We start from the raw sequence: 26,746 nt of genomic DNA, 5'->3' as shown, positions 1-26,746 counted from the left end.
ATTTATTTTTGCAACCAGTGGAGTTGCTCCCTGCTGGCCACTTGAACTTGATTTTTCAGGCACGGCGGTTGCCACATGCTATCAACCCATAAACTGTGAGCGAAGACAACCCAGTCAGTTTTTTTGTGGGTTGCCAGGATGAGAAAACAGGATTCAATCAGCCAAATTTGGCTCCTGTTCCCGTCACGTGTAAGCTCATTAAAATATACCTCCCTCCATCTCAGAACTACCTTGCAAAGGTCAGGGAGGGGTAATAAAAAGGTCACAAGAGCATGAAATCATTCGGGTAGAGGGGGTGAATACAGATATATTCAGACAGTATAAGTACTTTAAAAAAAAAAAAAAAATCAGTATGTAAAAATGTGCAAGTAGAAACCCAAAACCGCCAAAAGTATGAAGACAATCACTCAACACCAGAAGTAGAGACGTTTTCAAGCTTTACCATATTTATCAAAGAGCAGTCATCAAAAATAAGACATTCTACATACAATACATTCATCAGAAAATAGCCTGTGTCAGATGGTGGTTGCCATAAATTTTTTATCAAGCCTATTAACATGTCCCAAAGCAATTTTAACAACTCCAAACCACTGTGCAAGTTTTTTTGTTTCTTTCACTGTACAAGATCCCCATGACATACAGAAACAGTCAAAATCTGATGGCATTAGTGTACAAGTCTGTGCCTCGATCATAGAAAATCCCCCAAATTTACCTACATTTTTTAAGACTATGGCATAGGCAGTCTGATTAGATGATCAAATGCATTCAAGACACTTAAAACTTCAAAATGAACGTAATCCTTTAGATTTTATTTATTAACTTTATTTGGAAATAGCAAAAGTCTATATACACATTGATCAGTAGAAATATTTTGTCTCCACTGAATTGGTTGCTTTTCTTCTTAAATAGAAAAAACAGCAGGCCTTGAAATCTAAAAAGTAAACAAAGACAGGAAAAAAAACAAAACTAAAAGAAAAGAAAAAATAAAAGAATGTGAATAAAACCTCTTTATCAGAGGCAGGTTCTGTTCAGTCTGGTTTTAGTATTGCGAGCCTCTAAAAGCTCACACTGATTGCTTTCCCTTGTGCAATTCTGTGCCCAGAGAATTAACCATTACGAAGAGCGTCCAACGTCCAAGACAAAATGGCCACAGACACAATATCAAGTGAGATCAAGTTAGTATGAGCAGGATGTGGAAACTCCAAAAATATATGCCTCTCTCACACTGCAATCCACCAGTGTGTTTTGTCCCAAAAATAGATTTTCATGCTTTTATTATATTGTCCTACAGAGAAGTAAATACATAGACAACGCAGCGCTGTGAGGCATTTGAGAAAATAGAACCATCATGAGTTTAGGCATACGCTTTTATTTGACAGCTTCTGACTGAGTTAATTAAAATCTTCTGGTAGCCGTCTGGGGTTGAGTGGATAAAAACCACCACCAACCTCCTTAAAATTTCTTCCTCCGTGTGACAGGTTTTGTGTAAACAGTGTCCATTATGCGTTTGCGTCGAAGGTTCATGCTCGACGTCGGGGCATCTGCCTCCTTAATCCTCTTCAGTGCTCGTGGGGCTGGATCAGCTGGGCTCGGCAGAGGCGAGATCAGATCCACCTCTGCAATGGGAGGCGGCTCCAAAACTGCTCTGGATCTGAAGAAGAAAAAAAAAACATGAGCAAGGAGGGATTTTCCTATCGGCCAAACAAAAAGCACACAGTACAAATTGTGACTACAATTCTTGAAAACTAAGGATTTCTTTGTCATATTGTCAGTCTGACCGGTTCATAAGGTAAATGGTAAATGTATAGCGCTTTTATCCAAAGTGCTTTACACTACAGACTCATTCACACACACATTCATACTGGCGGCCGAGGCTACCAGGGCACACTGGTGCCACCATCAGGAATTCATTCTCACACCGATGAACGCAGCATCGGGAGCAATTTGGGGTTCAGTATCTTGCTCAAGGATACTTTGACATGTAGGCTGCCATGGTCTGGAATCGAACCAGCGACCTTCCTATCAATGGGCGATCGATCTACCAGCTGAGCCACAGCTCAGGAACAGGATCTTACTTGGTTGTTCGCTTGCCTCCTTTTCTGGTCTTAGAAACTTCCAAGGGATCTTCTTCTGAAGGGATTTCATCCTGGACAAAAAGAAAAAAGAAGCATAAATGGCTACCATCATTTTAGAGCAATTATGTCTAAAATCCTCCTGGTCAATGGCTGGTGTGAGACAGAAGATCGCTATAAAGAGTAAATAATAATGAGGTAATAAGAATCAGAATCGCTCTGCATTTGAGCTGATGGGATTAGATGTTTGACAAACTGAGCTGAACCCCAATTATGTTCAGGTAAAATAAAAATCCAGCCTCCTCCACAAAAGTGTGAAACTCTTAAGTAGAAGCACTTACATGAGGAGCTTCAGAGTTGTCTTTGACCTCTCTTCTCCTGCTGCGAGTGACGGGTGCTGCTTCACTCGGGCCAGGGGACTCTGATCTTGAAGCTGACACACACACACACACACACACACACAGAGTTAAAACCATCATGGATAAATGGATATGGATATATAAATGAATGATAAATGGCTCACCTCTTGTTCTTCTTCGTGAGGGGGAGTAGATGAATGAATGCTCGCCTAGACTAGACTCTTCCTCTTCAGGTTCGGGGATTGAGGACTTTGTACTGCTCTTGCTGGTTCTTACCATCTTTGTGACGACTACTCCTCCTGTAATGCCAAAACAAGTTTATACTTTTATTTCTATACATTTGCACTTCTTTAATCTATAATGGAGATCTAAAAGAAACAAATACCCCTTTTCGACCAATGCGAACCTAGTTCTTTTGCTGGTGCAGAGAGGTGCTCAGAACCTTTTTGCTTTTCCACAGGCTTGAGAGCCACATCATTACATCACTGTAAACGTCTGAGCGTCTCCATTCTCTCAGCAAGATAAAATGACGACAGACCACATCGTCTCTTCACAAATGTTGCTCCTGGCTTTGTGAGCCTACATTGGCATCCAAACACGACACGTACAACACGTTTGTTCTGCTCATCTTGATTGCTATGGGCAGCGATTATACTTATTAACACTGAATTTAAGATGTTAATGTTAGACTTTGTTGCTTTTGGTAGCACGCTAAGGCTAGCTCACATCCATAATATTGCACAAATAAAAAATGAAAATAAAATGAATGATACATGTTTCAGTTGGGCTTGTTGGTCGGATAATCCTGCCACCAGCCCCTGACGTAAAATGTTTGTGGTTCTAGACCAGCAAATAGTTGTTGCCGATCTGGAACCAGTTTTCCTTTCAGAAAGGCCGGTTATTTGACAGTCAAAAGAGAGGCACTGGTTCAAGATTAGGCACCGGCTCCAACCTGGACCCGCCTTGGTCGAAACGGGGTAAAAGATGCCGAACAAAATGGAAAGTTCTATGTTCTGTCTGTATGGAGCCTCATACAAACCTTCCTGCTTCTCTTCCTCGTCCTGAAGTCTCTTAATGAGGGCATCTGCAACAGGGGTTTCAGAATCCACCTCCAGCGGTGAGTCCAGTAAGGGAAGGTCTTCCTCAGGGTGATCCCAGAGTTTGCTTCGAGTTGGTCGATGGGAGTTTGTGCGAGCAGCGTTGCTGTTAAGCTCAGGTTCAAGGAGAACTCCACTTTCTTTTATATTTTCAGTCATAGACTCACCTCTCTTCTTCCTTGCACTCTGAGGAAGTGATACAGGAATCAGTTTCACCTGTGGGTGGAAAGTGGATGTATGGGGTTTAGGGGTGTATTTGTACCTAATCGTCCTGGTACAGAGGTAATGATTCGGTGCATACAGCTGAATAAACAGTATGTAGACTGACGCATGTAATGTGGAACCACAGTTCACAAGCACAAGTTCTGCCCGGAAACTGAGCCATTCGCTGTTGGCAACAGGTGCTGAGGCGAGCTGAAACGTGTGGTTACGCATTTTGTTTTCTTCACTGTACCAAACCATGATTCCAAAACTTGGGTATGAACCGAACTGTGACCTCTGTGTACCGGTACACCCCTAATGATTAATTAACATGTCATATGGAATAATGTAAAGTGGGCGTAAAGGCTGAAACTGAAAATGACATAAATGAAGTTAAACTATTTTATGCAAAAATTTTGTTTCAAATGAATTAAAGAGAAAAGTCAGTTGACGCTTTAACCTCATACTAAATGTCTGTCAAAATCAGTCGGCTGTGACAGAAAACATTGTTTCATCCATTAGAGCTTTCAGCTAATTTAACATCAACAACTTTCAAAAAAGAAAGAAAGGTATTAACGACTTACTTGTGGATAAACATTGAGGGTATTCCGGTTGGGCTGTCGAGTCATCCTGCTGGGGCTGGGAGGTGGCTTGACCTCTTCCTCCTCCACCTCAAACAAGACCGGCTGAGCCTCTGATGATTCTGTCCTACTTTTTCTCAAGTTGCGCTTGACGGGGGATGCAAAGACCTCCACCTGCTCCTTCTCTTCTTCTAAGATCTCTAATGCTGTTGACACCACCTCACTGCTACTCTGAATCCTTCTGCTTGACCTCCTCGGAGTGTTTCCCTGAGTGGTCCTGCGTTTGGCTGGTGTTGGAGTCTTGGAGCTTGTTCGTCCAGACACTTTTGTATCAGTGAAATCAACCTCTTGTTCCTCCTCACTTTCACTCTGGCTGGTCCTTGTTGAGGTGGCCCTCTGGGAAACCCGCCGTCTGGCTGGAGAAGAGGCTTTGGAGCCTGCTGCAACTGTGGTGTCATTATCCATGGCATCCCGTTCTTCAACCTCGTCTTTAAGAGGCTCTGGTTGAGCTTTGCGAGTACTTCTTCGAGGTGTGCTAGCTTGGACTTTAGTTTCTTTGCTCAGTTTACTTTTTCTAGGTGTACGACTAGGAGAAACAGGGAGCAGAGTGCTCCTTTCTGCCTCCTCATTTGTCTCCTCTGCTTCCTCTGGGAGGGGAGAAATGAAGGTTACCATCTTCCCTCTTGTGGTCCTCCGTGTTGGGGTTGAAGGAGTTTTATTTTTCTTCTGAGAAGTGGGGGTGTCTGGCACAGTCTGTTCTCCTGGCTGGTTATTTGGAACACATTTTCTTGGTCTTCCCCTTGGTCTTTTTGTTTCTGTCTTAATGTCTTTCCCATTATTCTCTTCTGTCTCTGGTAAGGCTTTGTGGTCCTGCTGCTTCTCCTCCACAAAAGTAGCTGTCTCTGAGCTGAGGGCTAGCTCTGTGTCCACACTGATAGGCCCATTTTCTTCTGGCTCTTCCTGGTCCTCAGCAGGTGTTTGTTTGTCCTCCTCTACCATCTCCTCCTCAGCAAATGCTTGTTTGTCCTCCTCAGCAGATGTTTGTTTGTCCTCCTTTACCATCTTCTCCTCAGCAGATGTTGGTTTGTCCTCTACAGATGTTGGTTTGTCCTCCTCTACCATCTTCTCCTCAGCAGATGTTGGTTTGTCCTCCTCTAGCATCTTCTCCTCTACAGATGTTGGTTTGTCCTCCTCTAGCATCTTCTCCTCAACAGATGTTGGTTTGTCCTCCTCTACCATCTTCTCCTCAGCAGATGTTGGTTTTTGCTCCTCTACAACCTCATCAGCAGATGCTTGTTTGTCCTCCTCTACAACCTCCTCCACAGCAAGTGTTGGTTTCTCACCCTCAGCAGAATCCTTTTCTGTTGCAGGGTTTTTCTCATCCACACCTGATGGGAGTTCTTCCACTGGAGTTGATCCAGAGGCTGTGAGACTTTCAAGTTCTTGGTCTTCAAACACCATTACAGCTGGGACTTCTCCAACTGGACTTTGTCCAGACAGTGAAAGAACTTCAGGTTCATGATCTTCATCTAACAATACTAATGGGACTTCTCCAACTGGACTTTGTTCAGACAGTGAAAGAACTTCTGGTTCATGATCTTCAAATACCATTACAGTTGGAACTTCTCCAACTGGACTTTGTTCAGATGGCAAAAGAGCTTTAGAATCTTGATCTTCAGCCAGCATTACAGCTGGGCGGTCTCCCGATAGAGGTGGCTCAGAGACTGAAACAACAGCAGGTTCATGTTCTTCAACCAACTCTGCACCACTCTGTTCTTCAGCATCTTCTGTCTCATTGTTTACTTTGGCGTTTTCAGTTTGAAGGTCAGCAAATGTTACATGTTCTGATGGCCCATTTATCTCAATTCCATCCAAGGTGTCCATCTCTTTCCTCTGGTCTTCTTCTGCTGACACTTTTTCAGACAGAAGAGGATCATCATCATCTTTACCAAAAATAATAACTTCGGGTTTGGCCACGAGTTCATCAACAGCCTCAAAAGCTGGAGACAGGGTGGGAGGGTCAGAGGACTGCAGATCATTCTCCATAGGGAGTGTGTCTGCATCTTGATCCACATCCTCGTCCACGTCGAGCATCAGAGAGAAGCTGCTGTGAGTTTCGGACCTCGGGTCATCTGGGACAACGGTTTGTTGAAGCTCAGAAAGATCCAGCTGAGAACTGTCAACCAGGCCGCCCTGCCCCTCTACAAGCTCCAGGGGAACCAGGAGAGTGGTAGAGGGTTTTAGCTCCATGTATGATGAGCCTTGCTCTTTATCCTCATCTACCTCCATCCCTCCTTCATCTCCCCCGAGTCTCACCATCACCACCTCACCCTCCATGTACTCCTCTACCATCTGGAACAGAACAAACACACAGGAAAACTCAAATCTTGTGACTGATTAATCATTTGATGTATAAAATGAAGGAAAATGACGACAATGTCCATCAAAACCTGGACTAACAGATTAACCCTCTGAACCCCAAGCATTTTCAGGGCCTATTTTGCTCCTGCAAGTTGAATTTATTTGCTTTACTTGGGTTACTTTTCCTGATAGAAGCTTTCATTACACACGATTCTTCTTTCAGAAATGTGAAGATAAATTAAAAAAACAAAAACAAACCCTATAATTTCTGTTTTCAGTTTCTGACTATGACAAAAGGTTCAATGGACACCACAGGATTGAGTTCTTAAACACGGAAGTAAGTTAGCATTTTAGCAACTTGGGGTCTATCCTCTCAAATTCAATGAGGACTTTGAATGGGTTTTTGGTTAGATGCCTGAAATAAGGTCACAAGCTTAAGAGGTGTTCACGTTTTGTACGACATAAAATACAATAGCAAATACCCCCTTCTTGTGAAAATTGATGTTTTTTTACGTGTCCTTAAAAAGGTGGTTCCTAACAAGTGGCTAAATGACACTACAGTGGTTGTCGGGGACATTAAACGTCATCACGCCGGACACAGGAACTCTCTCACTAGTCTGCCTTTCGGCCTCTAGTCATGTTTTTCAGTGCTCTTGCAAACTCTTGTGATTGTAAATTATGAACAATTTATTAGGCTACGGATTCGCTAGCTGGTCAAAACCGTTACGACCATGGTGTAGCGCGCAATAGGATAACTTTAGCTTTTTACTTTCGTCGCCTGCATTAACGCTTCATACAAAAAAGTGGTGTTCATTTATGAACATTATCCTGCTGAATAAAACATGTAAGCATTAGATGGATAGAGCAGCACATGTGCTTGCCACAGAGCTTGTTTTCTGCAATGATCGAAAATCAGATCCAAAAATCCCATAGGCCAATTCTCAAAAGACCCTGATGCTACTTCCAGGTTGGCCTACAAAAATACGTAATTTAATTTGCTCTCTATTGTGACTATTTAAAAAAAGAAAACATGCCTTTTAGAAATGCTGGTGGTTTGTGGGGTTCAGATGGTTAAGTGACTAATTGTTTCAGCTCTACAATGTGTTACCTTCATCTCTGTACCAGGTGTGATCAGTGAGAACTCTGCAGCCTCTTGCTCTGACAGACTTGGCAGGAAGTGTGTGTGTCCTGGCTGTACAAAGACTGAACTGGGCTGGAGGGGTGGCAGCCTGCCATTACCCTGGACCTCCTCAATGATCTCCACTTCACTCCCAGAGTCCTCCTCCTCCTCCTCCGCCTCTTCCTCCTGCTCCTCTTCTTCCTCAGACTCCTCCTCCTCTTCATCTTCCTCCTCAGACACAGGGCTGGAAAGCTCTTCACTATCGTTAACACTCACAACAGCTAGGAGAAAAGGAAGCAGAGAAGAGCATGTTTGTGAGAACATGAGACAAACAGCACTGTAACAGTCAGTGTTAATGTTTATTTGTTTATAATCTTCCTCACAGTGAGAGTCTGTGCCAGTCGGCTCGGATGATGTCACAGAGGTAGTAGATTTCTGGCTGGTGAAAGCTGGAGGAGCTTCAGCAGCTGCTTGCACCTCCTCTTCAGCCTCACCTGTTGACTCACTGAGGAAAAGGAGAATGATATTTTCAAACCGTGAAAAACAAATCAATAAACAGCTGAAAGGGCCAGAAAAGGAAACAAAATTACACAACATTTCCAACCAAATTCCCATATTTTTTTGATATATTTCTAAACAGAACAGGGTACAGACCTGGTGAAGGATGTCTGGGCCTGTGATGCGTCGTGGATTCCTGAGCGAGTGAGCGGAGGGGATAGATCGCCAAACAGATGTCTCTGCACAAACTCTGTCAGATCTGTCAGAAGACATAGAATCATAGCACCTTAACATGAAGTTATTATAATGTAATGAATATAATGTTTTAACCTATACTGAAGAAAATGAGTTATACCATTTCCTCATAGCGTTGAATCACTACAGTCGTGTCCAATTTTACTTTTTACAGTATAAATGGGTCATATATTTAAAGATATTTTTGGGCCATTTTCTATAGCTTTATTAATAGCTGAGAGATTCATGTCAGCCAGGTGTGCCATAAATGGGTCATTTAAGCACAGACCTGTTGCTTGCTCCAGCTCCTCTTCTGCTGAACATGCAGGTTCATCTGCGGGTCCAGTGGCTGCAGATGGTTCCATATATTCAGTGAACTCTGTGGTTTCAGTGGCCTCCGTCAGGACGTCCTGTCCCATCGATGGCTCTGGAGATCCAACCTCAGCGCCAGAGTCTATGCTCTCAGTTACCTGGTTACAAACTAGTGGCATACAAAATGTGTCCAGTTATGTTTTAAAGAAGAGTGGTAAAACGTGAAACCTATGATTTTTGAAAAAGTAAATGGCACGTCTTTATATTTTGGTGCTGCTGATGTACCATTGTGCTTAAACTCTGCAAATGAATTACCTTGATTGTGACTAGATATCTCCTGAAGAAGAAGAGTTGCAGCATCTTCATGTTCGTTACTTGACTGAACATCTTGTTCATCCTCCTCTTTAGACTGAACGTCTTCCTCTTTTTGAACGTCGTCTTCAAGACCCATCTCCATCTCGTCCTCGAATGTTTCACCTCCCTTCGCCTCCTCTTCTTCCCTCTCTGTATCCTCTGATTTCAGAAGAGGAGTTTGCTCAGTGGTTGGTGAGGGCATTTCCTCTGATTCTTGATTTTCAGTTCGGTCTTTGAGGTTCACTGTCACTACGTCTTCCTCTGCAGCTGGATGCCCTTCCTCTGCTTCCTGGTCCTCTGAGGGATCAGGGAGAGGTGCATCATAGAACTCCAGAGTGGTGTCTGTTGAGCGGACAGATGTCTTGCTGGTGTCAAAGCTAAGGCTGAGCTGTGCTTGTGTTGATTCTGATGGTCTGGTTTCTGCAACAACTTCATGAATGGAAGATGACTCGCTCTCAAAGCATCTCAGCTGTGGGGAGGGAATGCCACCTTCTGGAGGCAAGAACTTCACATGAGGTTGTTCCTCTTCCTCCTCTCCAGCCTCTTCTTCCTTGGCAGGCTGTGAGGACCAGGTCTTATGTGTGGCCTTAGATAGTGTGGAGCCTCTGGTCAGCAAGCTAATCTCGCTGTCTGCTGCCATCTAGAGAGGAAAACAGTTCCAAAGATTGCAGGACACATTTTAGTACAAAGACAAAACCAAATCTACCAGTTAAACAAAGAGGAGGATAACTGATACAGACCACTTAGCACAAATGAATGAGTGTGTTTCTGACTTCTATCCATCTCCTATGGTTGAACTTACCCCGTTGGTCCATCGGATGCCCTTCTCCAGTTCAGGAGATTCTGCCTCTTCAATGAAGGTGATGCGGCTCTCTTTGCTGCGGAGTGGGGGGGTGATGGAGCGCCCGGGAGAAGCTGATGGGGTAGCGACAGGTGTGGGCCTCAGACTACTGCGCAGGATGGACTGGGGAGTGAAGGCTGAGAACACAGGGCCAGAAGCAGCCAAGGCCCGAGCTCGCTGAGAACAAAACCAGAAAAAGTTTAAGTCACAAAATGCTCCAGGAATATGAAGTCAATTAAGAAAAGAAACAATACATAACAAACTTGCATAAATATGCATTCAGATTTGACTTCAGATACATCCATCATTTTTCTGTATGACAAAATCCTAGTGTGCTGTGACTGGCTAGTACTTGTTAGTTCATCCCTGTAAACTTTAAAATATATTTATTGTTTTTACAAACTTTGGTCCCCTGGTGTGGTTGTTTACAAATTGAGACTTTAATTACAAACAGGGTTTTATAAACATTTTTCTCAGCAAAGTTGTTTAAAAGAGAACTTGTTGCCTTGATGTATTAACTTAGCTGCTGGCTAGTCAACTAGCTAGCTCCATGCCTCCAAAGCCAAAAAAAGTTGTCAGATTCTTAGCTTGTCTTGCTTCAGGGTTTAGCAGATATCAGCTCTCCTCACAGCAAAGTAAAGTGTCTAAGTGGAGAAGAGCCTGACAGAGAAACCCACCAGCCCGCTGTTTAGCTCACTTTCCGTAATGTAGAATGTACCAATGTAGACTGAAAGGATATTGCTAGCTAGCTAACTAGCGTGTACCTCCATAAGCCTAAGTTCCAGCCAGCAGCCGGTAACGTTAAGTCACGGCAAGGAGTACTAGCCAATCACAGCACAGACTTTCATCATAAGGCAGTAGCAGTGGTTTTAGTTCAGCTGGGTTGGAAAAAACAATAGATGCCAACAGGGTGAAGGACCAAGTGACAAATTCCTCCTCACCTTGACAACCTGTGGTGTTTGCAGCAGACTGAGTTCAGGGGCCTTGCTGATGCTCTTTGGAGAAACCCAGGAGCTCGGAGGTCTCGGGGGGCTTAGGATAGGGCGAGGGGTCTGACAGGAAGGCTGAACCACCAAGTCCATCAGCCTGGTTCATATTGACCATAAGGAAGAAAAGCAAAGAATCCATGACTTTAAGATGCTGTTTTAACAAAACTGACATGCATACATGTAGTTTTTTGGAATCTAAATATTAACATTTAAGTATTTTGAAAGTGTACAGTATAGAAATTTACACATTATTAAGATTTAGGTGCCATAATTGTATCGATATGAATTCTAAAAGAATGTGTAGTGATTGTAAAGTGCTATAAAAGGTGCATTCATAGTTTTCCCAAGTCAAACATTTCCCCAAAAAATGTGGGTTTCTTTTTTATTTATAACAAATATGCTTCAATCAGGCCGACATCAAGCTCCTATGAGAGTACCTTGACTTTCGTTTGGAGGTCATGGTGATAGGAGTTCCCAGGAAGGGATCAGAAAGGGCCAAGGAGGAGGGCTTGGGGCTCTGAACGTCAGATACCCTGGGGCTGGAATTTTTTTTTTTTTTGAAGAATTCAATGTTAAAAGATAATCAAATAAATAAATTATAATAATATTTACCAGTGAGATGCATTTTGGTATTTCATGCTCACCTCTTGGCTGGGGAGGACTGCGGTGTCGCTCCTTTGCCTAACCACACCTCCTCAATCTTGGTCAGGACGTTGTTGATGAAGCCAGCCCTCGACATCACCTTCTCACTGACGGAGCGTTTGGTGATGGTCGACAGTGGCTGTGGCCGAGAAACTGCAGCATAGAGTGTATATATGTCATTTATATTTTAAAGATAACGTTTCTTTGGATTCCATGTTACCATGGGGGTAAATGGCAATTGACATAAATTCAAGTAGAGTGTCTCCTTACCTTCTCTGTGAATGCCGTAGGGATGCTGGTAGGGCTTTGCTCTCTCCATTGCCAGTTTCCTCTGGACCCTGGGCAGAACTTTGCCATACTGATCTAATATGGAGTTCCTGGTGTTGGACCGTTCTTTAAGCTTCGGGTCTCGCTCATTCTAGGAATAACATACCAACAGAATGTGGTTACAAATCTTAAACATTTGGAAACATGTCTAAATTGATTACAATTCATTAATTGTGATAATAGGTATATTACTATGTATGTGAGTGTCATACATACCACCAGGTTCATTTTGAGGTTGTGGTTGAGCTGCAGGGCAGGAATGTAGTTGGCCTGCTGAAGGTAATGAACCATCAGCAGTTCTCTGTTCTGAAGACCCCCTGTACCCTGGAGAAACTTCTCCAAAAATTCCTGAAAAACAAAACCAAAAGCATGAGTTTTAGGCTTTAAAATCCCCAAAACACAAGGAAACATTAACATCCAAGCAGATTAATAAGGGGTTGGGGTGTTTAACAAAATGTAGCAATTCATTCCTGGCCCTCCCACCTGCTCAGTGAGGCTTAGGGGTAGTTTGAGCAGCTCCTTGGTGAGGCCCAGTTCCTGGCAGTTCTCATACAGGAAGGCCAGCAGCTCTCCCATATTGAGGCGATTAGAGTGCTGCCGAAGTAAGGACCATGCCTCTATGAGACACCTGGAAGAACAACACAACAGCTGGTAAAGAAAAGCTAAAATGAGCCATGTTAAAAGTAATCAAGAACTGCCAGTGGATTGTCATCACGCTTGTTTCCTAAAATAAAAAAGCATTTCCTTCATTTTTACTGAACACACTTCTCTGCTGTCCTTCCCTTGCTCTTACCTGTTGTGTAGCAGTACAGACAGGCAGAGTTTGGCCTGGGAGGTGGAGGCAATGGGGGGCTTTGTAACATGGAAGTATCGTAGTGCCACTGAGTGTTGGCCCTGGCACATCAGTGCTTGCAGGACACGCTCATGCTGCCACTCAAACTGACACTGAGAAGCAGCTGGATGCAGGAGCAACTCAAATGAACTCTGATGAGAACAAAGCAGAGAAGGTTGCCATATTTCAAAGCATCATTAAATGAACATTATGCTGATACAGACGTCCATTTCCATTTAAATATAATGGAGCTCTCTCAAAAAGTGAGTCAAATGTGTCAGTCGGTGTGTACCTGGTGGTCATGGTGGTCCAGTAGCCAGAGGCCTTGTACTAGTTTCACCAGTCCAATAGGGATGGCAAAAGCTGGAGGGAAAGACTCCACTGATGCTCCCTCCTTATTGGGGAAGGAGTACATGACATCCAGCAACAGGTAAATCACCTGGGACAGCAGGTCAAGGCTCATACATGTAGTAGGCTTAAGTCATTCTAAGAGTTAAACATTCACAACTACGACCAAGGTTACTAGAATGTAAAATAAATTACCCAGCATTAAACACCATGTTAAGATTACAGATTTTCAAAAACTACACATATAAATGTTTACATGGAAACCATCATTATCCATTAAAAAGCTGTGATTATTAAAATAGTTTTTATGTTGTCAAACCAACAGAACTGCAAAAAAAGTAATTGCATTCATTCTTTTGTGAATGTGCTTTTTCATGGAACTCATCCACAGCTACGGACATTTTTCTACACAAGCAAATAAACTGCTGAAGAAGCGACAATAGATTCTGAAGCTGGTCATGGCTGATATTAACATGTCTTGGCGTTATTAATGAAAGGATACAATTGCATGTTTGGTAGCTTCTTCAATGTTGTCCAGTAGATAAATGTCCAACAGGGCCTGTACATCAATGGTATAAAATTAATTCTTTACACATTTTACACAAGATGCAAACTCAATTTGACACATATTGGATAATACAAAATAGATTTAAAAAAATAATAATAATAAATTCAATGCTTACATGCAGGGAAGGTGGCGGGTACTGCCCTGTCCCACCGTCATCCCTCTTCCACAGGTTGGTCAAGCGTTCACCACACTGGCCGACCAAACCGTCAATCATCAAACAGTCTGCACACCACTTGCCCCTGAAAAGACAAGGGGAGAGTGTGGGCATTAGATCAACTTAGTCTGTCGTCATCACCACCATCATCAACATCAAAAAGTAATAGATGTTGTGAAAATATTGGTTAGCTGAAGTCCTTGATTTGGAATATATGAAAGTTTCAAGTTGCTTTCAGACAAAAACTACTCACTTAGCCAGCCTGGTGAGCTCCTCTCTGCGTATAGTATAATAGTTGCTGATGACTGAGTGAGTGTAGAAAGGTCTGGAGATCTGGAGAGCGTCGTCGTCTGGTGGGGAGGGCAGTTAGAGTTAATTGAAAGTAAGAGGACAAGATAAAACTGAATACAGTTATATTTAAAAGTTTGAAAACCCATTAAAGATACAGTCTCAAAGATCTGTTTTGTTTTTGCTCCCCCGTTAGCAAATAGGAAGATTGATGTTTGTGTATGTTGCATTAGCTCAGCCAACCGTCTCTGGCAGATGATGGAAAACTGTTGATTATTCTTAAGTTTGAGTATTTAAATTTAAAAAGTCAAAATTCTCTCATGAATGCAAATATTCTCTGGAGTTTTACTACAGTTAACTGGTTATCTTTGATCTGAGGACAAAACAAGACATTTGAGGACAGCATCTTGGATTTTGGGAAACACTAATGAACATTTTCCACCATTTTATAGACTAAAAAACTAATCAACTAACTCAATCAAGAAAATAATTGACTGATAAATCGACAATAAAAAATAATTAGTTGCAGGCGATTAAACAGACATTTAAATGAAAACCTTTGAGATTACGTAACAGATTGTGTGCGCTCCAATGATTTTCTGTTAAAGTAAAAATAAAAAATGCCAATCCAGCAAACAGACTTGAACCAGACAAATTTCTGCAAATCTGAATAAACATTTCTTTACAGACTTTGAACTGGCTTCACTTTTGTAGCAGCTAAAGGCTTGAAGAAGTTCCCCCAACTCCACATTGCAGGAATGCTTCTAGTTCAAGAATATTTTTAGGTCACTGGAGTCAGTGACCCAACGACATGCAACCTGCTTTCAACTTGTTTACGCACTGACTCTGAGAAACTGTTGTGTCAAATTGCTAGTAAGGCTTCTAAGATCATGTTTGTTGCATCAACACCTTACCTGATCCTTCAGGCAGCAGGCCAGTGCGACAGAACCAAAGCACCACCTGAGCGTACTTGGAGATCAGACTGGACACCATGTTCTTGTTCATCAGACCCACCAGGCCTGCACATCAAAACATATCAACTAAACATATTAGTAACAACAAAGTGTAGCCTGACAGATATTGGCCTATTTTCATTGGTATATGTTTTTTATATTTTTATTGGTTTAAAATGTAAATGTAATAAATTAATTATTATTATTATAATTATTATTAATAATAATAATGTTAAAGTTATTTGTGGACTGTATTGCACCATTATGACTATTCAAAAGGTACCCAGACGGCTGCTTTTTTAATCAATCAACTTAGAAAAGATCCATTTTCATTCCAGCTCAAACATTCATTATATTGGGCGCCATATCAGTAATCTGTTCATCTCTATTGGACACAAAAATACAATATTGTTCAAGCTCTACTACAAAGGACTCAAATCAACAATATAGCAGCTTGTCAGTTGTTAGATATTGCTGACCAAAGGACAATAAACAATAGCTAAAAGTGTAGCAAGCCATTAATATATTATTATTTTCGAGACATTACATATAAAAAATAAAAAACAGGTAGGAGTTTAACACGATGGGGAATTAAAGCAGTTCCCTGACATCATAGGGAAAAGTAACACTTGAACGTTTAGTTGTGTCTGTGGGGATGTTGCACCTTTTTGTGTGAGCTCCTGAGCTTCACTGAGCAGACAGTGGAAAATGGTACTGAGGTTGCTGAGCAGTCTCTGACTGTGCTGTAGCAGCTGCATTGTCTGAGGGTCTGTGAAGTTGGAGGAGCTATCAAACAGCGGTGCACCTAGGGAACACACAAATGAAAAAATAGAGATTCAAATATGTATAGACAAAACTGCAAAAGAAGGAAAAAAATGCAAAACTTTAAATAATTTCCGTTACATAAAGGTCTTATCTAATCTATCCAAATGTGAATAACCTGAGTGATTAAGTGCCATATATAAGGTTTGTCAGATGCCCAGAACATAAGATCACCTCACAAGTTGAAAATCTGGTCAATGTTAAAAATAAACTTTTTAATATCTTTAGCATTGCAAACAGTAGTCAATAAAAATTCAGAATGTCTTTTGAAAAAAAAAAAAAAAAAAAATTATATATATATATATATATATACAAATAAAATATAAAAATATTTTTAAAACATACAGATGCGATCAAGTTCCTCCTTGGTCTGAACAACTTTGTTCCAGGCCCAATCCAGGATGTAGCGCAGGTTGAGTGCAGAGCCTGGTTGTTCTGTTAAAGAAGGACACATTACAAGCATTAGAGTTGACTTTATTTATGCAGAGGGACTTTAATACGTATTTAATACATATTAGTATCCATGTGTACTTGTAACTACTATATCAACTATCGTTTGATATGTATAAAACATTTTTTTTAGACTCGATATATTGTCGTTTACATGCGTGTTTGTTTACATAAGCCATCAACCTAATTGGCAGTTGTTGCTTCTTTCCCTCTCCTGTTAGTCAGCTTCTCTCTGAGGGAGTCGGGGTGCACGCACGCACGCACGCTCAAGCATAGTGAGTGTATTACTTGAAGCGAAGTTTCCCCGGCGGCTGCACAGCTCCAGAAAGTTTGGTGCAATAAATGGAATTGGTTCCAAAGCTGAATTCCACAGTCTCGGTTTGGGAACATTTCAGATTTCAGCCGATGAGTGAGAAGAACCCAGTAACATCAACAAGCCAGTTTGAGAAGAGTGGCAACGAATACTGACACATATACACACGTAGACTGCCCTGCCTTTTAAAGAAGCCACGCCACTCTTATAGTGGATGCTTTGTGGCTGTAGCACAGACTTTTGTGCTCATTTGTGTTGCCTCTTCCTTTTCCTTGTTTACAGCGTTTAAAGAAATGCTGCAAATGTTTGAAAGGGAGTGAGAAAAACCCTACATCTCCCAAACAGCCATTCCAGCTGTTTACATGTCGTTTATAATATATACCAGTATATATATTATAATATTTATCTCAGACTGTCAGGCTCTGTTAAAAAAAAATCCACTTTTAATTATTTTGATTGAGGTTTATTTTATTTACGTTTTATTTATCTAGGATATTGTAATATATTTTCCACATTTTAATTCCAATGTTTAATATTCTTGAGAATTAAAAGTCTGTTGCTCTTGAAAAGGATATACTTTGATTATTATGCTCGAATATCATATCAGCATTTTATGCTGATATGATATTCGAGCATAGGTCATAGGTCCTAAAACAACATCAACGATACCAACGTTTATTGTGATATTTTCTGGAAAAATATATAGTCCTAAAAAATGTGTTATCTTGACAGGCCTAGTTATATAATCACAAGTCCTCACCTTCTGCAGTCCACTGCTTAATACAGCCTGTGATCAGCCCCAAGGAGCTGGTCTCCACAGCTGTGGACAAGATGGCATCCAGCTGCTCCTCCTTAACGCCAACATCAAGCACATGTACAAATTACTATCGACACTTCTGAGAGAGAGTACAAAAGCATAAAGAGTGTGGCTTTGTGGGTTTCTGGAGACCAATATGTCAGCAGCTTGTGTGTGTGTGTGTGTGTGTGTGTGTGTGTGTGTGTGTGTGTGTGTGTGTGTGTGTGTGTGTGTGTGTGTGTGTGTGTGTGTGTGTGTCAGCTGTGTGTGTACCTGAGAGAGGCTGGAGGCCTGGGTGTCAGCCAGACGAGATGAGAGTAGGCCGGACATGAGGCAGCGAGAGTAACTAGTGGAGATGACATCACTGGAACAAGGAGCAGCTTTCTTCAAAAAGCTCAGGGTCTGGTGTTGATGACAATGCTAAGTGTTAAAAAGGAGCCTACTTGGTAAATATTTGTATATATGCAGTACTAGAGGCAACCTCAGGGCCCAAAAGATGAAGCCAATGCATCAGTGCTTTAAACCTGTATTCTTTTAAATGGCCAGAAGGGGGCGATTCCACTTTTTGCAAAAATAAGCTGTGAAGACTGTGTAGAAGTCTGTGAGAAAATGACCCTACTTCTCAGTTGATTTATTGCATCAGTAACCATTTTTTAATGAGTTTATGGTCTCGCAGATCAAGAAGGCGGCACTTCCTGGAAGAAATCTACCTTCATGTCTCAGTAAACCATTTGTTAGGATAAAAATGGGTTCTAGGGACAGAAGGGGGGTCAGACCTCATGAACTGATCCGCCTTAATCATGTAAATCAGGGAAGTGAGTTTTGAACCCAGGGATCCCATGTTACCTCCTCCATCATACCCAGTTATCCAAATATGGTCACTTATGTCTCCAAAAAACCTCCACAATGCCCAACTCAAGGCTCGAGCCCACAAACCAATGGGCAATTTTTTTTAATACAGTCTTTGTTAGTTACACATTACCCTTAACATCATTTGGATGTAATGCAATAAAATAAATGGTGAGGTGAAAGTGTGCATGACAGAAAAATAAAGACAACAAACTTGCCTCTTTCTGATACCCAGAGCAGGTTAAGTGGACAATTCCAGAGTTGAGCAAGCAGGTAGCATCTGTAACATAAAAGGGGGATAGACAGTCAATCGTATTTGTAAAATCAGCTACAAATCTGCACAAGCAAATTTACTGAGCATTACAAACAGGCGAAAGAAATAAACAGGAATAGAACCTGGGAAAAAATGGTAGACCTGGAAGATAATTAATTACATTTTAATAATCTATCCAAATGATCTCATATCATGTTATGGTAAGTAAAGTGTCTACACCTACCAAAGTTATATGTTGTGGGGTTGAAGTACTGTTCTGGTGGGGGGCAGGTGAAGGGCAGGCCCCTGCTCAGGCTGCGGTCGTGCACCACCACATCCAGGAGGACGCGTTGAGACAACATCTGCCATACTGGGTCCAGAGACCAAACTGCCAGATAGGGACAATTTTGCAGAGACTCGCCCGTTCTGACAACACACAGTAAAACAAGCAATCATTACAAGAACCCCAATAAAGCAGCTGAGCCCTTGATTATCTGGATCACTGCTATTTTATAAATCCTCAAATAAGCATCAGACAGACAACAACCTTAACCTTGGGTTTCACAGTAATACTGTTTTCTGCAATTAAGTTGTTCGTAATTGTGTCAAGTATAATTTAAATATACATTTATCAGAGAGATTACACCTTTCACTATTGAAACCGTTTAATCAGTTGCATAAATGTCTACTGTCTTTGAACTGTATTAATTTGAGGTTCATTGTCAGTCTGTTGACATGTCAAGGTGAGGGAAGAAGAAGAAAACCAACACAAAGCATTAATTGTTTAAGAACTCAAGAAACCTCATAAGTAGTAATAAAATCAGCTTCTGGGTACCTCAAAGAGTCTGGCATCTGTGCATGGTACCAACGGTTGATGTCAAAAACACCGATGTAGGTAGACGGGGTTCCCTGACCGTAGGCCTTGACTTGCCAGCTGAAGATAGACACACTGGTGTCCGGAGATGCAACTGAAATTGGGAAGTGGGGGAGGCGAGGGAGGAGGGAATGAGAGAAGGGAGAATGGTGTGGGTGAGTGTGGAAGTGATTAAGAAAATAAAGGCAGGTACTGAGAGGAAGTAGATACAGTATGCAAAAAAGAAAGTAGGACAGTAGTGGTATAAATAAGTGAAATGAGAACACATTTAAAGATTCCATTTCACTACTATGACAATGCTGGCAATCCCAAAGCACAAAGCAGTCAAATCTGATTGGAAAGGCTGCTATAATTAGCTCCCTACATACACATATCTTCTACAGGCAGTTTCTGGGGAAGCAGGCTAACCTTCATTCATGCTGTCATCCCTGTCAGGATGGGGTCGGAACTTCTCGATGGTCTGGCAACTCAGCAGGCGGGTGTTTGTGGCCTGTATCCTGAGTGGGAAAGCTGTGCCACTCAACTCCTGACTGTAACGTTCCTCACAGTACTCCAGACCCTAAGTGACAAGAAGTTAAAAAGGGAGGATAGTAAAATATACAATAGATTTGCTGGGACTGATAACAGTGTATGTGAAGAAAACATTTGTGTAATTTTATATCCACAACAGACCTCATAGAGAATCTTCCCAGAAGCTAGACACTTCCTTTCACTGAAGGCCAGCTGAAGCAGGCGGAGGCTGACCATATCTCCCTCACTGTGTGGGAGGGAGAGCAGGCAAAGGGAAAAATAAGAACTGGCAAAAACAAAACAACACACTTTGCCTGGATGGAGGAAATAATAAGCCTCGACGTGATGCTATGACTTCACATCTTTATATTCAAACAAAGAATAAAGTAAAATTGAGTTTTGTGGGGGACTTACAGGTCCTGAGAAGACTGGACAGCCCAGAGGTAGCAACAGTTCCTGGGGTCATTTTCTGGCTCCTGGAAGGTGAAGGCATGCACAGGCACCCTGCCACCCTCTAACTGGGAGTGGTATCTACACATGAGAAACAGCAAACAAAAACAAATACACAATGTTTTTTTTCTTTTTACTCTTTAAATATACACATTAATGGTCTTCTAAAATTACAACATATTATAGCCGCTTACTAATTCAAAAGAAGCACAGTATGGTATTACGTATGGCTCTTGAAAATAAATCCATTCTAGCGTTATTGTAAATTCATCTATTTCATTATTTCATATTCAATTTCACTACTGGGAAAGAGAAAATGTACATTATAAAAATAAAGTACGCAGAGGTATGGGGTGTGTCGCAAATAACAGAGCCAGTGTCGCATACAACTTATGGAGCTGGAGTCTAGATCATTTACCAGTACACAGTAAAGTAGATAGTAGAAGCAAAATAAAATCTATCATTGTGGTCTTGTCAGCAATATTATTTTGAGAATACTTTACAGGACATACAGTAATAACACTGATGCCTTTCTAAGTCGACTAACACACCTATGATTTTGTTGGCCAATTGATTCTTTGATTTAATTGACAGATCTGTAAAACTGAGTTTCTCTACAAAGAATCATGCAAAAGCACCACTGTCACGCATAAAAAAAAAGAAAGAAAGAAATATACATCGACTAAGACCACACAGTGACCAATTACTTGACAAATTGACTTGAAAGTGAAAGTAATGATGCAATGTGGCCTTAGTTTAAAAGGAGTATCCAGGACTGACACCCAAAGAATCTTCCCCACTTTCACAAAATATGGAAGTCAGAAGAAACACAAAGACTCACTCTTTCTTCAGGGTCTTCATGTTCCACAGCTGCAAGTTTCCATCTGAAAATCCCACTGCCAGCTGGTTGGTCCTGGAGATATACTGCAGAGCTGTGGCTCCTACTCCACTGGGACCATTCAGCTGGAGACAAAGATGTCTGCCCTGTCTGGTGCTGACTTCTCTCAGCCTGGGGATCTCTGCTGGAGATTTGGTCACTACCTGCAGGTCTGGGAGAGTAAATATAAAGAGAGATGGTAAATAGAGAAATAAAAGTGTGTGGCAGGAAAAACACAAAGCAATACAGGCACACTTAGCAGACTGTACGGAACAGAAGACAAACACAACATGCATAGCAACATGTATTCAACAATAAACCCCTCCTTCCTCACCTGAAGCCTCCAGTTCACTTTGGCTGCAGGACAAGTCATCGAGACAGAGGTCCACAAGCAGAACATGACCGAGATCCGTTACTACAGCGGCAATGCCAAAGAACCAGCGCAGACTCTGGTGAAGGTGCTGGGTCGAAGTGCTTGCTCCACCATAACTCACTAACGGCTCAATTGCTGTAATCTAGACAACAGAAAGGGTTTCTGTGAGGACCAAAATACTATGGCAACAACAAGAATATAAACTTCCTGTAAGCAGACATCAAGAAATGTTTGCAGGCTGCAATTTGTCTGTATTGGTTGTGAATTGTAGTTGCTATATATTTGCAAGTGCTGTACTTTTTGTGCCTTCATTTTAATGACATACATTTTCTGAGATATGTCTAGTTCAAAGGCTGTGTTTAGTTTTTTTAGATTACTGAAATCTAAACAAATCAAGGTCAATTCTTAATGTCAGCAATGTGAAAAAGAAAAGTCATCATTGAGAAACATATTTTGTCTCAAAGGAATGCTTTATCATTCTGCAGTTTCTAATGACACGATTATGTTAGAAATTCATCTTAAATCAGTGATTTGCAACGATTACAACATTCAGATTCAAAGCATAAGACCACCTTTACTAGATAAGAGTAGAAGAGTGTGGTTCACCACCAACTCACTCTGCCTGGAATAACCACTGCTTTAACCACCCTTGACAGTCCCAAGTCGTAAAGACACAGCACACTGCCCTCTGCTTCCTCCAAGCCAACCAGTAATCCAGACCTAGTAAAATAAAACAGCAGGAGTTAACACCTTGAATTTATAGTTTATTGTTTTCAATGATTACAGGCCACATCAATGAGTGACATTGACATTGATAGTGAGAAAAAAAAATTCTGACCGTTTGAGCCAGCTGAAGTCCCTGGCAGCGAGGACACTGGGTGGGTGTTCACCTCCACCGCTGAAGCAGTACGCAGACAGCCGTTCTCCTGTCACTGCATGGACTACCTCCAGATGGGGGCCACAGGCCAGCCAGGCCAGCCCACTGCGGCCTTCACACAGACAAGGAAATGACAGGTTATGATCCAGGATTACTTACAAAGATAGATTAGATAGGTAATTAAATGCATGCATTTAGCTTATTAGGGGAGTAGTGGAAATGTGATTTTAACGTTCTATTTGTCATCATAACTAAGGATGGAGGGAGGGAGGGAAGAAAATAATTTTTTTTGAGAATTATAGAGCTTATTGATCAGTACATATTGGCTTACCAACAGTGAACTTCCCATGTAAGACAGAGTCTAGGGTGATCTCATCCTCCCCTAGAGCATCTATAGTCACTCCTGGGAAAGGCAGCAGGCTGCTGGTGACTTGGGCAGTTAGGTCATGCATTGTTCACTGTATAAAACAACAACAACAACAAAAAAACACAGGACACACAGTATATTAGAAACAGCAGTTAGGCCATTTACCTTTCACAAAATACTTTCCTAAAAATACTGCAAACTTGATACTAAAGTTATGCGGTAAACATATAAACTGTATACAGCTAATATCACCCTGCCTCTAATACAATAACTGAAAGTCAAAGAACCACAGCCAGTGAAACATCATCTTTCTGAGCTCATCCTACCCCATAAATCCACTTCAGGCTTTATCTGCTCGGCCGGGTTTTACAGTACAAAAGAGGTCTTTCTTTCCAACAGTTGCAACCCCAGTTGTCAGGAAATGTGCTGTCAGCAAACTTACTGACAACTGGGGCTGCAACTGGGGTTGCTTTCCAATTAACAACAACATGACATACTGCTACATATCTGCGCTGAGTTCTGATAAAGTGCTACAGCAAAGCAATTTTCAAAACTTTGGTCAAAATACCCCCTGAAGTAGCCTTTTTAAAAACACTGTCCACACTGATGTTTGCTTTATGATGCGTTATTCTGTGTTGGTATCCATTTACTCTTAAATTATTACCATATTACCAGTCTAAGAATGTTTATGCCATTTCTCAGTCTTGTTATTGGACTAGTGCTCCAGCAAGATAATACTATCTCTAGCAGTATGTGTACACAGTGGTGCTTTCAAGGCCAACTCGATCTGAATTGCCCTGAAGTTTCACAGTGTGTAAGACTGGGCACAATACCGCCCCCTGTGACCATAATGCAAAACACAGTGAATTCAAGTGAACTCCCGCGCAACAAGCCTGTCAATACGCAGCAACATGCAATGACGTGAGATTGAACATATACACATACAACAATAAACACATAAACAGCACAATATAGGCTTTTACACGCCACATACTACTGGCAGAGGCAAAAAATTGACCACAAATTAGATGATTAAAACAACAAATCTGGCTCCAGCAAACACCACATAATGTCAACGCTCACATGTTTCAATATTTGCGTGCGACAACCCATATTATTTGTACCTATAGCAATTTGTTACAACCCAGAGCAACTTTCAAATGTAATCATAAATCGTATCAGACAATATTTAGACGTTATGGGTGTTTAAACAGTGTCAGTTATCAGACTTGTGTAAGCAGCTGTAAATACGAGTAGCTTCATCAACTACAGTTGTTAGCGTTGAGCTAGCTTTACATAATGTAAACAAACCAATGATCGCTTTCTTTGTAAAATGTAAGGCACCGTAGTGTTAAACACAGGCCAAAGTACCGACATAATATAATTATGTGAATGTTATTTGGTTCTGAATAAGAACTGGTAGCTACCTTGCATACTTTTCTCAGTGCATTAGCAGGCTAGCCAGTTAGCCTGCAAGGTCAAGCAGGATTACGTTACAGTTTATCTGAGTTAAAGTTAAGATAGGTGATCTAGCTATGTCCAAACATGGCGACAGTTATTTCACGCTGTGTCTGTTGTTAAGTTATTAGATACGTGTCATGAAAAATCAAATTACTACAAAGCTGATTAAAAATGAAATCTAAAGCCAGTTTAGTGAGGGCGGCTAGCTAGTCTAGCGTTAGCCGGAGCTACGCTGCTACCATACTGTCGCTAACGTGGTTAGCAGAGCAGCAGGTTGGTTCATCTCATAGCTGATCACCAGTAGCACCATGAGTACTTCACCAGAGCCAGCATCATGTTCACATCCCCTTGTCTTTATATGAATATGGGAACCAGGCTAGCTAGGCAACGTTTCAGGTAATTTAGTGGTTCTGCTTTAGCTTTAGCTGGAACACTGCAGACGTACGGTAGAGCAACATGGTAGAGCAACACGAAACTAACAAGCTAACTCGTAGCTACTGGCAACATCACAGCGCTTCAGGTCTCCGTCAGTGACAAGTAAAACTCTTACTGCAAATCTTTTCGGGTATTTAGCCAGTACCAGCGAGTTCAGTGGGCTAAGCTAGCGAGTCTTTTAGCTCTCTCTTAGCTAGGCTGGAAAACGTGATGCAATGTGCCGCTAACTGCTACCGACGTTACCGTTACACTACCTGTCCAGGGATGTTCACGGCTTTATCACAGCCACGAGTGTTTTTTCCTTGACGAATCTCCCGTTTCCTTTTCTCCTCTGTCATAATCCGCTCCTTTTCACAGTCCAACTCATGCGTAGAGTGCTCTGATGCTCCCTCTGACTTCAGGCTTACACAGTGCAAAGCGCCATTTCCACGACTGGAAAGTGCTCCGTGGACATCTTCTTCTGTCAGAATAGATACAGCGGTGGCGCACTGCTGCCCCCTTCTGGTAGGGCCTCATTTATACTCACTAAGTGATAACTTACCGTAAAACGTAAAACCCTCTGGAGTCACCAAAAGCACCAAAGCATGATTTCTTCATCACATCCAGACTAGAAAACAAAGCAGAGTGGAGCCCTGCTGTATATTTACCTCTAAAGTTCTGGCTGTAAACTCAATGAGGCCAGTTTCAGTTTGATGATGATATACCAAGTAAAACTGGAGACAAGGTCAAATATATTTTGTATAATATTATATAACTGGATGTAACCCTCTTATATGCTATATTTGCAACCTTTGTTCACATTTGCAACATTTAAAATTATTTATTGAGCATGATAGTGTTTTGAAAGTTAAAACTTTCAAAAACTACTATAAAACTATACAAAATCACATTTTATGTTGGACTAAAGGAGTACAAATGACCAAAAAAGACACAAAATGACCAAAAAAAGACACAAAATAACAAAAAAAGACACAAAAAGACACAAATGACCAAAAAAGAAACAAAATGACTTACAAAGACATGAAAATGATTAAAAATGGACAAAATAGCCCAAGACTCCATAGAGTTAAGACCATAAACCTGTTACTTGATGCCACTTTCTCACCATCCCAAGACATAACTAGGACTGCAAGCAGTACTGAACGGGCCCTCGCAGTACACGCGTGTCGGGGCATGCTGCCGTCGGGGTGTGTGCGTTACAGGGGCCAGTCTATACCACCCCTATGAATTTCATTGCCTTAAGTGTTATAGTGTGGCCACGGTACCAAATATGAAATTAGACTGCTACCACAGTGCCACCTAGGGGCCGATCAATAAAACCTTAAAGGGTTATCCTCAGGAGGGCATTGACAATAATTGTACCAAGTTTTGTATAATAATGCACAAACTATCCCTTTAATCCTCATACAGTGTCTGGAGGAGGACTCTTAACTGATATGTATAAGTTAGAAGAGGCAGGTAGCAATGGTGGAAAATAACTATGTACATTTACTCAAGTACTGGACTTAAAGTACAATTTTGAGGTACTTTTATGTATATTTTATGTAACTTTATACTTCTACTCCACTACATTTTGAGGCAAATATTGTACTTTTTACTCCTCTACATTTAGCTGACAGCTTGAATTACATTTCCGGTCAAGTTTTTAAAATGAAAAACATGATACATTTAAAATTATTACCCATTTAATAAATTAAACCACGTAAAAGTTTATTAGGTAGTTAAAATGAGTGGAGTCATTTCACAGTGTGGTATTAGTACTTTTACTGAAGTAAAGGATCTGAATACTTCTTCCACCACTGTCATTTTTACTTCTTTAAATTTTTTATTATTTTTTTTATTTTTATTTTTGTATTATTTTAATTTTTTAATTTTTATTATTATTTTAATTTATTATTATTATTATTT

At 41.2% G+C, this 26,746-nt stretch overlaps 1 protein-coding gene across 1 annotated transcript; it reads right to left on the bottom strand.

Moving 5' to 3' along the window:
• Positions 1-420: 420 nt before the first annotated feature.
• ahctf1 (AT hook containing transcription factor 1) lies at positions 421-25,279 on the bottom strand. Its single transcript, XM_059350767.1, has 40 exons — positions 25,093-25,279; positions 22,907-23,033; positions 22,537-22,687; positions 22,316-22,418; positions 21,660-21,840; positions 21,290-21,497; positions 20,413-20,529; positions 20,161-20,245; positions 19,897-20,047; positions 19,450-19,582; positions 18,859-19,040; positions 18,580-18,641; positions 17,786-17,914; positions 17,477-17,567; positions 16,299-16,388; positions 15,796-15,936; positions 15,093-15,197; positions 14,144-14,240; positions 13,852-13,975; positions 13,671-13,727; positions 13,113-13,259; positions 12,782-12,972; positions 12,472-12,616; positions 12,205-12,336; positions 11,932-12,079; positions 11,664-11,814; positions 11,457-11,558; positions 10,972-11,116; positions 9,992-10,207; positions 9,151-9,829; positions 8,813-9,004; positions 8,446-8,548; positions 8,175-8,296; positions 7,780-8,072; positions 4,314-6,662; positions 3,471-3,744; positions 2,596-2,730; positions 2,414-2,505; positions 2,076-2,146; positions 421-1,651 (listed from the first exon to the last, which is right to left on the bottom strand). Exons 2-40 carry the CDS (start codon positions 23,025-23,027, stop codon positions 1,453-1,455), a joined length of 8,214 nt encoding a protein of 2,737 aa, XP_059206750.1. The 5' UTR covers positions 23,028-23,033; positions 25,093-25,279; the 3' UTR covers positions 421-1,452.
• Positions 25,280-26,746: the final 1,467 nt, after the last annotated feature.

This window comes from Centropristis striata, chromosome 2 (genome assembly GCF_030273125.1).
Source record: "Centropristis striata isolate RG_2023a ecotype Rhode Island chromosome 2, C.striata_1.0, whole genome shotgun sequence".
Classification (NCBI taxonomy): Eukaryota; Metazoa; Chordata; class Actinopteri; order Perciformes; family Serranidae; genus Centropristis; species Centropristis striata.
The sequence above is the reverse complement of the archived record's forward strand: the minus strand, read 5'-3'. Positions and strand labels throughout refer to the sequence as shown.